We start from the raw sequence: 10,947 nt of genomic DNA on the forward strand, positions 1-10,947 counted from the left end.
TGGTTGGCATACGGGGAGGCAGACGAGCAATGTTCGCTCGCTTGATTTGTTGCTTGTGCTGGCCAGGTAGGAGGTCCTTCATTCTCGTGGTTTGGCAGTGGCACGACTTTCTGCTCATCTAGCGCCTTCGATCAGCGTGGTAGCTAGTACATATGCTCTTGGTGTATGTCGTTCGTTCCGGAGACTTTATCACTTCCCTTCCATGTCTCCTCGTCGTCTAGAAATGTCTGTCTGTCTTTTAGGGCTGTTGGAACTGGAAGCCGGGCTTTGGGTGGGTTCTGGAAGAGGTCATTGTTGCAGCCCGTCATGTATTGATGCTACACGACAACATGCCAAAGTTGATGATGCTTTTTCAACAACGACACCGTCCGCGGTCTCGGTAGCTATTCCTTTTGATAGCTTGTCGTCGAAACAAAGAAACCTCCCCAGCCTTTCAGCCCCCAATCCACAATCCTTCGCCCCGCACCCGCGTGTCGTTGGCATCACGATCCTTCGACAACCGCGCCGCACGACACCACACCTCACCTCGTGCGCCTGCGCCAGTCTTTCCTCCATCGAGCTCCCACTGCGAGACCGCATCCTTCACCTCACACCACACCACACCACCGACAAGCGTGAAGCCATGCCGATAAAATCCACCGGCTGCGCGCAATGCCGCAAACGCAAAATCCGCTGCGACGAGACCCGTCCGGGCTGCCAGCGCTGCAAGACGCACGGCGTGGCGTGTCCCGGGTATCGACTGCCTGCGCCGGGACAGCTGGCGTTTCAGGACCAGACGGAGTGGACGGTGAGGAATGCGCTGAGGGTGTATAGGAAGAAGCAGCCGGTCGTGGTGACGGTGTCGGCGGCGGATGGCAGCAGCAGCAGCGATGGGGCGAGTTCGCCGGGGAGTGAGAGTGGCAGTTTGGGGCTGGTGTCGACGAAGTCGAACTCGTCTTCCCCGGATGTGTTCCATAAGGTGCGCAATGAGACGATGATGGATTTCGCGAATGCGATGTATCTCTACGCTTCGCCGCAGTACTTGCCCAGTCCGGTCATGGAGAAGCAATTGATTTACAACACTTTCATCGATGTGTATGTCCCGAAACGAGTCGGCGAGCATGATGCGCATTTCTCGTTTCTGCAGCATCTCATCACGACGTCGGATCTCAGGCCGGAGGTCATGCACTCGCTCGATGCGATGAGTATGGTGCAGGTCGGGAGTTTGTACAAGGACAAAGACCTGCTTCGGCAAGCCGTTACGCATTATCATAAGGCGCTGAGTGGGCTGCTCAAGACGTTGTCGGGGATGTCTGCGGAGGCGGTGAATGATGATTGTGTATTGGCGACGGTGAATCTTCTGGCTAATTGCGAGTTCTTCGATGAGATTGCGCAAGTAGGTGATGGCTGGACGAAGCATATCCAGGGCAGTCAACAACTTTTGGCGGCGAGAGGCCCGAAGAGTATGACGTCGAGGATGTCGTTGCTCATCTTTTCTAACATGCGGCACGGAGCTCTCAGTCATAGCCTGCTCATGCGGAAGGCATGTTTTCTGGGCACGCCCGAATGGAGATCTGTCGCATGGCGGGCGCCGTACATTGACGCATCGACATTCCTTTACGACATCGCCTTGCAAGTTCCTGCGCTCTTGGAACGATACGACGAATTGGATCACAAAGCGGGTGATGCTCTGGAGCAGGTGGACGACATCTTGAGAGAAGCGAAAATGCTGGAGACGGAGATGCGAGATTGGTTCCGCAATTATCAAGTTCGTTCAAAGTGGGCGGACCAGAAACTGTACGAATTGTCCGACATCCAGAACTTCCCAACCTTTGCTGGATTGATCAAAGACCGGACACTGAAAGAAGCCTTCACCTTCCCCAACTTTATGGTCTCGTACCTGCTGTCGGTGTACTGGGACGCGATGCATTTCCTGCGCACCATGATACAGAGTCTGCACAAAGCCCGACACAAGGTGCAGCAAGACTGGTATCCGAACTCTGACGAAGCTGTGGCCGAAGAGGAGCTGATGGAGTATGTCATGAATCTCTGCCGGTGTTTCCCCTTCTTCGTGGAACCGGTCTCCTCGAGCACTGGACAGATCGGACTGTTTCTGCCGCTGCGCACGGCGGCGGTTTACTTCACGCAGCAAGGCCACTGGTCGATGCTGCGATGGTGTGGTGCCGTGCGCGATCACGCATTTACAAGAGGCATGAGGCCACCGAATGTGCGTGCTAGAGACCCTACGATGATTCCAAAGGAGTTGCCAGTCAAGTGAGCACTTTCAATCGCCATCCGGGTTGAGAATGAGTTCTTCGCCCTGCTCCAACTCCTCGGCATGACGGACTTCCTCATCCATCTCCGCAACTTCTGGATCGACCTCAGTGCCGAGATCTCGCGTTCCCAAGAAGACACGGCCTTCCAACTTCTCCGGAAGGTAGTCTTGAACAACTCGACCATCCTTGTAGTCAGGGTTGTACTTGTACTCCTTGCCGTATCCGAGCTCCTTCATGAGCTTTGTCGGTGCGTTGCGAAGATGCACTGGTACGGGTAGCCCGGCAACTCCAGGTTCCTTCAACGCGGCATAAGCGGCGTTCAGGCCACGATAAGCTCTCACGGACTTCGGAGCCTGGCACAGGGCTACAGTGCAATGAGCCAGGTTGATGCGGCATTCGGGCATGCCGATTTTCTCGGCCGCGGTGTATGTCGCAGTCGCTAGGGAAAGCATGCTGTTGTCAGCAATACCGACATCCTCGCTTGCAATAACCACCATTCTTCTTGCGATGTACAGAGCATCCTCGCCCGACTGAAGCATCCTTGCGAGGTAGTACAGTGCGGCATCGGCGTTGCTCCCACGTACCGATTTGTGGAATGCCGAGATCGTATCGTAGTGCTGGTCGCCAGCTCGGTCGTAAACCAGCGTTTGCGTGAGGCTTTTCTTGATCTCCTCGGCTGTGATCGATGGCTTGCGGCAGAGATCGAGAGCAAGTTCAAGCAAGTTCAGCCCTGTCCTGGCATCACCGTCTGCAAAGGCGGCCAGATATCGAACGAGCGCATAGTCATCATCTGTGAGCAAATGGTGGCTTGTCGACGGTTCGGAGTTTGAAGGAATATCTTGATCCTCTGCTGATGGGCTTGGTGATGGAGTGGGTAGGCCCGGCACCTCGCGAAGTAGAGCTCGTTTGAGAATGCCAAAGATGTCCTCATCATTCAACTTCGACAACGTGAACGTCCTGCATCGACTGAGCAAAGCGTTCACCACTTTGAAGCTGGGGTTCTCTGTAGTTGCGCCAATCAGCGTGACCTGACCAGCCTCCACCGGGCCTAAGAACACATCTTGCTGGCTCTTGCTGAACCGATGTATCTCGTCGCAGAAGATGATTGTTTTCCGCCCCGTCAAGCCCAGCTCATTCTTAGCCTCAGCAAACAACTTCTTGCATTCTCCCACCCCACTCGATGTACTGTTGATCTCCACAAATCTGCATCCCGCGGTCTGAGCAATGAGGCGAGCGATGGTAGTCTTGCCAGTCCCAGGGCCTCCCCAAAGTATCATCGACGGTACTCTGTCCGATACGATCAAATTGCGTAGAACACCATTTGGCCCTACGAGCTCTTGCCCAGCTACCTCATCCAAGCTGTGTGGTCGCATACGCTCCGCCAGTGGTTGATGGGCATTCTTGGCCTTCTTCGGCGGTGGCGCTGACGATTCTTCTGCTTCTTTCTGCTTCTGTGGCTGCACATCTTGCTCGCGTGCCCGTTTTGCTGGCGCTGTACTGGCCGGAATAACTGGCGCAGGAGGCTTCGTTGGTGGAGCCTGAGTGCTCGGCAAGGCGCTTATAGGCGACGATGCATCTTCTGCTTTTGCGCTGGCATTCTTCTTCGCCGCTGGCGTAAAGAAACCCGCCCTCGCAGGCTTCGGCTTGGCTCCATTCTGCAGCTGCGTGCCCGGCGGACTCGGCTGGTCGATGAAAGCCTTGCAGTCGGAGTCGATGTGGCGGTTGATGTCGGCTTCCTTGACGGGTCTCTCGCAGATGGGGCACGCTACCATTTGGGTCAGTCGTCGGCGTGGCTCACGTCGAGGCTTGTCTCTGGCCCAAACGCGTGTGAGGAAGACGCGAGGTGATCGGTTTCACGGATGACGCACTCACGCGAGGGTAGCGTGAACTCTATTTGCGACTGGCAGGGGTTAAAGCAAACGACACCTCCTCCTCGGAATTCACACGGGCCAGAACATCCTCTACCATAACCAAGATGATGTCTTACTGTCGATACCTAGCGATTTCTCATGTCTACTCTTCGTTGGTTGCACGAAGTTTTATGCAGCTTGAAGATCAAGCCGCCACCATCTGCACGACTGATCTTTTGGACTGAGGGTGGGTAGTGGCCTTTGGAGGCGGTCATATCAAATCTCCAGTATCCACTCAGCTCAGATCGCTGGTATTGAGTATGAGCATGACTCGAACTGTTGGGAGATGCATTTATCTTTGTGCGTATGCAACGAGGAACATACAGGCCAAGCGTCCTCATGACAACAGCTCAGAATTCCCAGTTCACATGAGACCCCACAAATTCTTCAAGATTGACATGATTTTCAGTAGTGAGATGATTTCCAAGTCGCAGCACAGTGATGGTGGGTGGCGTCTGCACTGCACCACGTCCATGGTCGCAATCTGTTCGCTTATCGATTTTAGATATCGATCGTTTTGGAAAGCGTGGAGGCCCTTTCCTCATGGAACGAGAATCTCAGATATGGCCGTCAAGCCAGTCACGCGCGCTCGGGTGTGCCAGGCAGAGACCGGATCGTGGATCTACCCGGGACAATTGTTTGCCGGTGTCGTGAACGACGCTGTCATGCCTTCTTGACACGGCGACTCATGAGTATGCCGTATTGATGACCGTGCCTTGCCGGTAGCAGTGTGCCATACGCCTGTGTCGAGGCTACTCAATAGACCAGAAACACCATTGAGACTGACCACGAAACTACACTCAAATCGCAACCAAAGCCACACCACGATCAACTTCGTCATGGGCAGCAGCAGATCATCCTGCAGAACACCACCGACAGCAAAGGCTCGCAACAAGAAGCGACAGCGACACTTCCTACAGATCTCCGTGTCGACATCAGGCCGCAATGAGAGCTCCATCTTCGACGACATGACCGACATGCAACGCATGATGGCGTTCAGCTACTTCTACGACCACCCGGAAGAGCTGCCAGATAGGGAGAGCGGCGCAGCTCGAAGAGCAAAGCAGAAACCCCTGAAGATCAAGGTCAAATTCGACGAAGCGATCTTCGAGAGGCAGCACTGCGTGCGACCGATTCCAGTTGATGAGCTGGAGGAAGTTGATCCCATGAGCTTGGGCTCGCCACAGTCTTCGGACAGCGAGGAGAGTGGGCTGTGCGAATCGCCATCGCTGCTAGATCACTGGTACAATCCGTTGTTTGCTAGAGGTTCTGGAAGGGCAGAGAATATGTGAGCATCTCCGGTCTTCCAAGGCATCCGTACTGAAGTATCACAGATTTCGACCGGATGATGTGTTGTGTGGTGGTCGGAAGGTACGAATCGAAAGCGAGAGTGGAGTTCTGTGAAATATGAAGTGATGATACCGGCGCTGCATCGTTTTGTTTGGAGGCTTGCAAAGATTTGCCACTGCTTTGAGATGAAGTCGATGAAACGGGTATTGGATATTTTGATGCACGAAGCGAGGGCAAGGATCACTAAATGTACGTCAACCACTCCATCAAACTCTAAATCTCACATGTGAATATCTTCACTGCCAACCACGTGCGCTAGCGGCTGAATTCGGCAAACACGAGACTCTTCATGTGACGACTTGTCTTCAACATCTCACCACGCGCTTCCTGCCGCCCGAGACAACCCACACCACCACTACACAAAGCACTCGGTCCACCACCATGGCCGGCCCACACATTCCTGGCACCGCCAAATTTCAGACAAATCCACTCCTACCTACCCGGCGCTTGAAGCCGCAGAAGAAGAAGACGAGGCCGAGACTCACCAACTTCGCTCCATCGGCTGCGGACAGCGTCGATTCAGGAGCAAGTCCTGAGGTGGAGGCTTTGAGAGTCATTTCAGTCAACCGACAGCCCAAAGGCAAGGGAAAGGAGGCTGCCAAGCCTGAAGTGAAGCCTGCAGCGAGCACATCTACGATACCCGCCAAGTATCACACTCAGACGCCAAAGGCGATCGCTCTGAAGCCTGCACCGACCCGCCAAGCCGACGTCATCGACCTCACGGCCGACTCTCCAAAGCTTGCGCCTATGAAGCCTGCAGCACCTCAAACCCAATCCTCGGTCCCTCCCGCCACCCCCTTACCACCCATCCGCCCACCAGCCCGGAACAGTACATCGACTGTCACCACCTTCCAGCAACAGACCTGGTCTGTCACTCCATCCGGCCACATCAACCTCCCCGAGCCTCGACAGAGTCATAGCGCAGGCTACCATCGTCAACACCAGGGACCTCGCTACAAGGTCCTGCCGGCTGGATTTGGAGGATTAGAGTTGGCGAGAGGTCACTTCGGACGATCGCGGCAGAGAGGTAGGGAGAATGGCGGGCAGAGGGAGGAGAAGGTGAAGAAGGACATGGTGTACACGTTGAAGAGGCATGTGGAGGAGTATTGGCGGTCGGGATGAAAGTGGAGGTTGTGGGGATCTTGGGGCACGACGGAGCATATGACTGGGTCTGGGGACGAGTGATGGGATGTGGCGTTGGATGGGAATGAGCGGTGTTTGGAGAAGGCGTCGGGGTCGGGCGTCAGGTGTATGATTTCCCTTTCGACGTCTCTTGTAACAAACGGCTTGTATACAGATTCAGCACTTTTTGTTGGATAAATTGAATTGCTTTGGACTTCCCTCTGACCTTCATTCGTCTGCCACTTGTTTCTACAAGTGTAGTACACCATCCCAAGTACCTGCTGTTGGTCAGCATACTCACGTTTCTCAGGCTTGACTTGCAAGATGTTGCGCGAGAAAAGTTATCGGAGCTCTCTGTTTACTGCTGGGATTCCACTCATTTATACTATCAAGTGGTTATATGGTGGTCTGGGTCCGGGTCTGACAAGCTTCGAGAGTTCGCTAGAACATCAACAACATCGATTGCAGGGCAGGCTCCATGCCCACAAACCTCAAGCTCACTCAAATGTGCCCCTCTCCCTTTTCAAAGCAAGTTGGTGCCTTCAAATATAACACCGACAACAACTCTCTAAATTTTCTTTAAGATTCCATCGCATATGCTCACACAGACCCATGTCTCATCTCAGCCTTGTGCTTTCGATCAGGCTCTCCTTCCGACCAGGCTCTTCCTTGACGAGCTCGGGTAGCAAGGGATTCCAAAACACCAGCGAACGTCAAGATACCAGCGGCGAACATTAGCGGCAGAACTTGCAGGATTATGCAAGCGGCGATATTGCCATTGATCGGGCTGAACGTTGTCGATGACGTGTCGAAGAACTCCAGGATAGTGTAGATGATTCGCAGGAACAGTAGCAAGAGCGAGACGAAACTCGCGATGAGGAGCTGGTGGAGACCTCTTCAGTGTTTCTGATCGCGAGGTGAGGCAAGTCAGCGATGGCGTACCTTTTTTTTGGTGTCTCTCCCTTCCATGCATGCCATAGCAAGCATCATCATGAGCCAGAGCCATGGCACCATGAAGAGAACGGCGCCCGCTTTGGCAAGCTTCAATCCATTCTATGCGTCCGAGAAGTTGGAGCTGGTGAAGAACTTGCTCGCGCCGACACCGACCAGCACGGCGGGTGCGCTGACGACCACATGAAGGGCAATCAAGCCGAGATTTGAGAAGAGGAAGGTGCCTGATGACTTGCGTGTCTTGACGGCGCTGAATTCGAACGCACAAGTCAGCTACGGCCTAAGCCTACACGATTGGGCATGAACTAGCGCTTGGGGGTGTTTGCCTCACCCTTCTCGGATAACGCTCTCCACCACGATGAACAATGGCGAGAGGCCGACGCTTTGGAGGATCAATCCAGTCGGGTCGATGTTGTTTCGACCAGCCCCGATGATAATTCCTGACGCCGCCAACAAGAGTCCCATGAATCCAAGCAGTTAGAACCAGCCTACCGCATACCAGGCTCTCCTCGTGGTACATGCGTTGACGAAGGCGTACAAAGTAAAGGGAGTGATCAAGATGTATAAGGCAAGCTGGAAGATGGCGAGGTCGTACTGTTCGTGGAGTTTGGATGCCATGGCCGGGTCAATGCTCGTGTAGATGCAGGGAAGGATTGTGAAAAGTGATTGAAGGAGTTAATGGTATGGAAGCTCTTTTACAATGGGTTGAGGGACGAAGTCGTTTGCGAGATTGATGAAACTATCCAGACAGACAGACATGCTCAAGATATACCCTCCTTGCGTGAGCCACTGCCCGTCCGCATCACCACATTGCTTCTATTGCTGCCTGCTGTCTCTTCTAATAGATCCACACCATATGAGGTTCAGACGTGGAGCTACGAGACCGAGACTACGAGACCGAGCCTGAGGCTTCGGTTTCGGTTCCTTGTGCGAGTCGTCCGAAGCCCTACTGCATGAGAACTTGGCTCTAAGCGACGACCGCGTACGGCTAGAACTAACAAACTTTCAATCTCGCTCCCCTCTGATTGGGCAGTGGTACGATTGGAGAGGCAACTAATTAGAAGCCCCCATGGTCTCAAACTCTCACCCGTGTATTCTGGAAGAGATATCCAACATGTTGTTGACTGCATTGCCATTGCTAGCAGCCTTCGTCACAGCGACCGAAAGACCAGCGGCGACGACCTCTAACAACATCACATTCTACGGGGGCCATAAACAGCGTGTGGAGAGCTTCCTGGGCATTCGCTTCGCACACGATACAAGTGGGAGCCGCCGCTTCAAACCACCGATCAAGTTCGAATATCTCCCCGGCAGCGACGTCTACGCAACCAGAATCGGCCCTGCGTGTCCACAGCCTCCTAACCCCAACATCTCAGAGGATTGCCTGCGCTTGAATGTCTTTCGACCAAATGGCACGACGTCGACATCGAAACTCCCCGTCATGGTCTACTTGCACGGGGGGTCCTTTGTTGCCGGATCCAAGGACGACCCGATGACCCAGCCGGGTGGACTCATCTTGCAAAGCGTGCAAAATGGACACTCGGTCATGCACGTCTCGATGAACTACCGGCTAGGAGGCAAGCATGACTGATATCGTTCACGACCTTAACACTGATGGTTTTATCAGTTTTCGGGTTCGCGCAGTCGCACGCCCTCAAGAAGGAGCGATCGGAAAATGCGGGCCTCCGCGATCAGGTGAGGTGTATTTTGCCAATATCACAAGGAGTGATCTACTCACTGATAGCTTAGCGGCTCGCCTCGGAATGGGTCATGGAGAACATTCGTGCCTTTGGGGGTGACTCTTCCCCATCAAATCCTGAAAGCGAAAGTATTGGAGACGCTGATGGTAATCGTCTTGGTGACCCCGACAACGTCACCATACATGGCCAATCATCAGGAGGTGTGAGCCTGAATTGTATCATACCAAGCCAACTAACGCGTGCAGGACTATCCGTGGGAATGCAGATACTGGCCTTTGGCGGAGCCAAATCGCAGTTGTTCCACCGAGGGATAGCACAGAGTCAGGCATTGGAGAATGGTACAACCCGACTCGTCATACCAGGCAACTCGGCTCACTACTCTCAGGAATTACTGGGAACTTTACGCGCAACCCCATGCAAAAAGTGGCAGACGGGACAGGCTGCAACACGACGGACCTCCAATCGGCCGACACAATTACGTGTCTCCGTAAATTAAGCATGGATGAATTGCTCAGAGCAGAGAATAATTCGCTTGGAGCAAGTCCTGGGGACAATCTTGGAGATGAATGGCTGCCCGTCGTTGACGGTGATGTATGTCTTCCTAAAAATTTCAAAAGCTGCGCAAGAAGGAAATAACAGTGGTACAGTTCCTGCCGGCCGCCCCATCCAACTTGATTGCCACCGGTCAATTCTACAACATCTCTATGATCGCGGGTTGGTGCCAGGACGATGCGAATCAATTCGTCGGTCGACCGTCAACCCCAAAAGAACGAGAGACTTTTTCCGAGCCTATCTGCCGGGTTTCACCACGGAGAACCTGGACAATCTGCTTGCTTTGTATCCAATTTCGGAACTCCAGGCGGCGTACTTCCCAAATGGATCCCTCGAACAGCCTTCCGAGCTCTGTAGAGCCGGGAGAATTGTTCGGGACATTTTGGTACGTTCGTCTATCAAACTCTCTCAAGAGCTACGCTGACTTACTACTGATCAGTTTGTGTGTCAAGCTGTGAACCTCGGCGCAGGACTCCATAAAGCCGGAAACAAGGTCTACTTCTATGACCAAAATCAGACGATGCTCACCCCACTGCTCGAATCCGAAGGACAGTACGGGTACGGAGTAGTCCACACTTCAGAACTCGTGAGTTCAGCAGCATATCGCCATCTTCGAGTCTCTCGAACCCTGTACTGATACCTCTCTTACACGCAGGCGTACGTGTTTGGCAACCTGTCGTACTACGAGTTTCCCGGCATCCCATACCACCCGACCACATCAGACTTTGCTCTGCGCGACCGCGAAAGCAGGACGTGGAGCTCCTTCGCAAGTTTGGGACAGCAATCCCTCCGGGACAAGGACACACTACCAGGCTTCAGGACTGCAGAGTTCCAGGACGAGAACATGGCATTTATGTCATCGGCGGGCCCAACGAAGGCTACGCAGGCCTGACTGACGGTAACCCAGCCTCGCAGCGAGCCGTCTCGGGGCAAAGGATAAGAGAACGCTGTGCCTTTCTGAATTCGCCCGAGATCGTCAGGCAACAGCTTTACTAATATTGCCTGCATACATGACCGTGCATGCTCTCGAACCTCTGTTGTGTGAGATTGGACTTCGGTGTGAGATTGGACTTCGATTATGAGCAGCCTTGTCTGGCCCCCACCTTT

At 53.8% G+C, this 10,947-nt stretch overlaps 6 protein-coding genes across 6 annotated transcripts; 4 read left to right on the forward strand and 2 right to left on the reverse strand.

Annotated features, from left to right (window-relative positions):
- Positions 1 to 622: 622 nt before the first annotated feature.
- Positions 623 to 2,257, forward strand: M409DRAFT_66634 (uncharacterized protein; the record flags this gene model as incomplete). Its single annotated transcript, XM_033817023.1, has 1 exon — positions 623 to 2,257. One exon carries the CDS (start codon positions 623 to 625, stop codon positions 2,255 to 2,257), a length of 1,635 nt encoding a protein of 544 aa, XP_033667547.1.
- A 6-nt stretch (positions 2,258 to 2,263) lies between these two features.
- M409DRAFT_54982 (uncharacterized protein) lies at positions 2,264 to 4,027 on the reverse strand (the record flags this gene model as incomplete). Its single annotated transcript, XM_033812879.1, has 1 exon — positions 2,264 to 4,027. The coding sequence occupies one exon, from the start codon at positions 4,025 to 4,027 to the stop codon at positions 2,264 to 2,266; it is 1,764 nt and encodes a 587-aa protein (XP_033667548.1).
- Positions 4,028 to 5,004: 977 nt separating this feature from the next.
- M409DRAFT_23291 (uncharacterized protein) lies at positions 5,005 to 5,457 on the forward strand (the record flags this gene model as incomplete). The annotated part of the gene is made up of 1 exon (XM_033806725.1): positions 5,005 to 5,457. The coding sequence occupies one exon, from the start codon at positions 5,005 to 5,007 to the stop codon at positions 5,455 to 5,457; it is 453 nt and encodes a 150-aa protein (XP_033667549.1).
- A 439-nt stretch (positions 5,458 to 5,896) lies between these two features.
- M409DRAFT_23292 (uncharacterized protein) lies at positions 5,897 to 6,637 on the forward strand (the record flags this gene model as incomplete). Its single annotated transcript, XM_033806726.1, has 1 exon — positions 5,897 to 6,637. One exon carries the CDS (start codon positions 5,897 to 5,899, stop codon positions 6,635 to 6,637), a length of 741 nt encoding a protein of 246 aa, XP_033667550.1.
- A 1,053-nt stretch (positions 6,638 to 7,690) lies between these two features.
- Positions 7,691 to 8,206, reverse strand: M409DRAFT_23293 (uncharacterized protein; the record flags this gene model as incomplete). Its single annotated transcript, XM_033806727.1, has 2 exons — positions 7,691 to 7,838; positions 8,088 to 8,206. 2 exons carry the CDS (start codon positions 8,204 to 8,206, stop codon positions 7,691 to 7,693), a joined length of 267 nt encoding a protein of 88 aa, XP_033667551.1.
- Positions 8,207 to 8,702: 496 nt separating this feature from the next.
- On the forward strand, positions 8,703 to 10,836 carry M409DRAFT_66636 (uncharacterized protein; the record flags this gene model as incomplete). The annotated part of the gene is made up of 10 exons (XM_033817024.1): positions 8,703 to 9,165; positions 9,216 to 9,283; positions 9,338 to 9,488; positions 9,534 to 9,626; positions 9,674 to 9,879; positions 9,936 to 10,035; positions 10,065 to 10,225; positions 10,280 to 10,426; positions 10,496 to 10,610; positions 10,676 to 10,836. 10 exons carry the CDS (start codon positions 8,703 to 8,705, stop codon positions 10,834 to 10,836), a joined length of 1,665 nt encoding a protein of 554 aa, XP_033667552.1.
- Between the last annotated feature and the right edge of the window lie 111 nt (positions 10,837 to 10,947).

The sequence above is a fragment of the Zasmidium cellare genome (genome assembly GCF_010093935.1).
Source record: "Zasmidium cellare ATCC 36951 unplaced genomic scaffold M409scaffold_18, whole genome shotgun sequence".
Classification (NCBI taxonomy): domain Eukaryota; kingdom Fungi; phylum Ascomycota; class Dothideomycetes; order Mycosphaerellales; family Mycosphaerellaceae; genus Zasmidium; species Zasmidium cellare.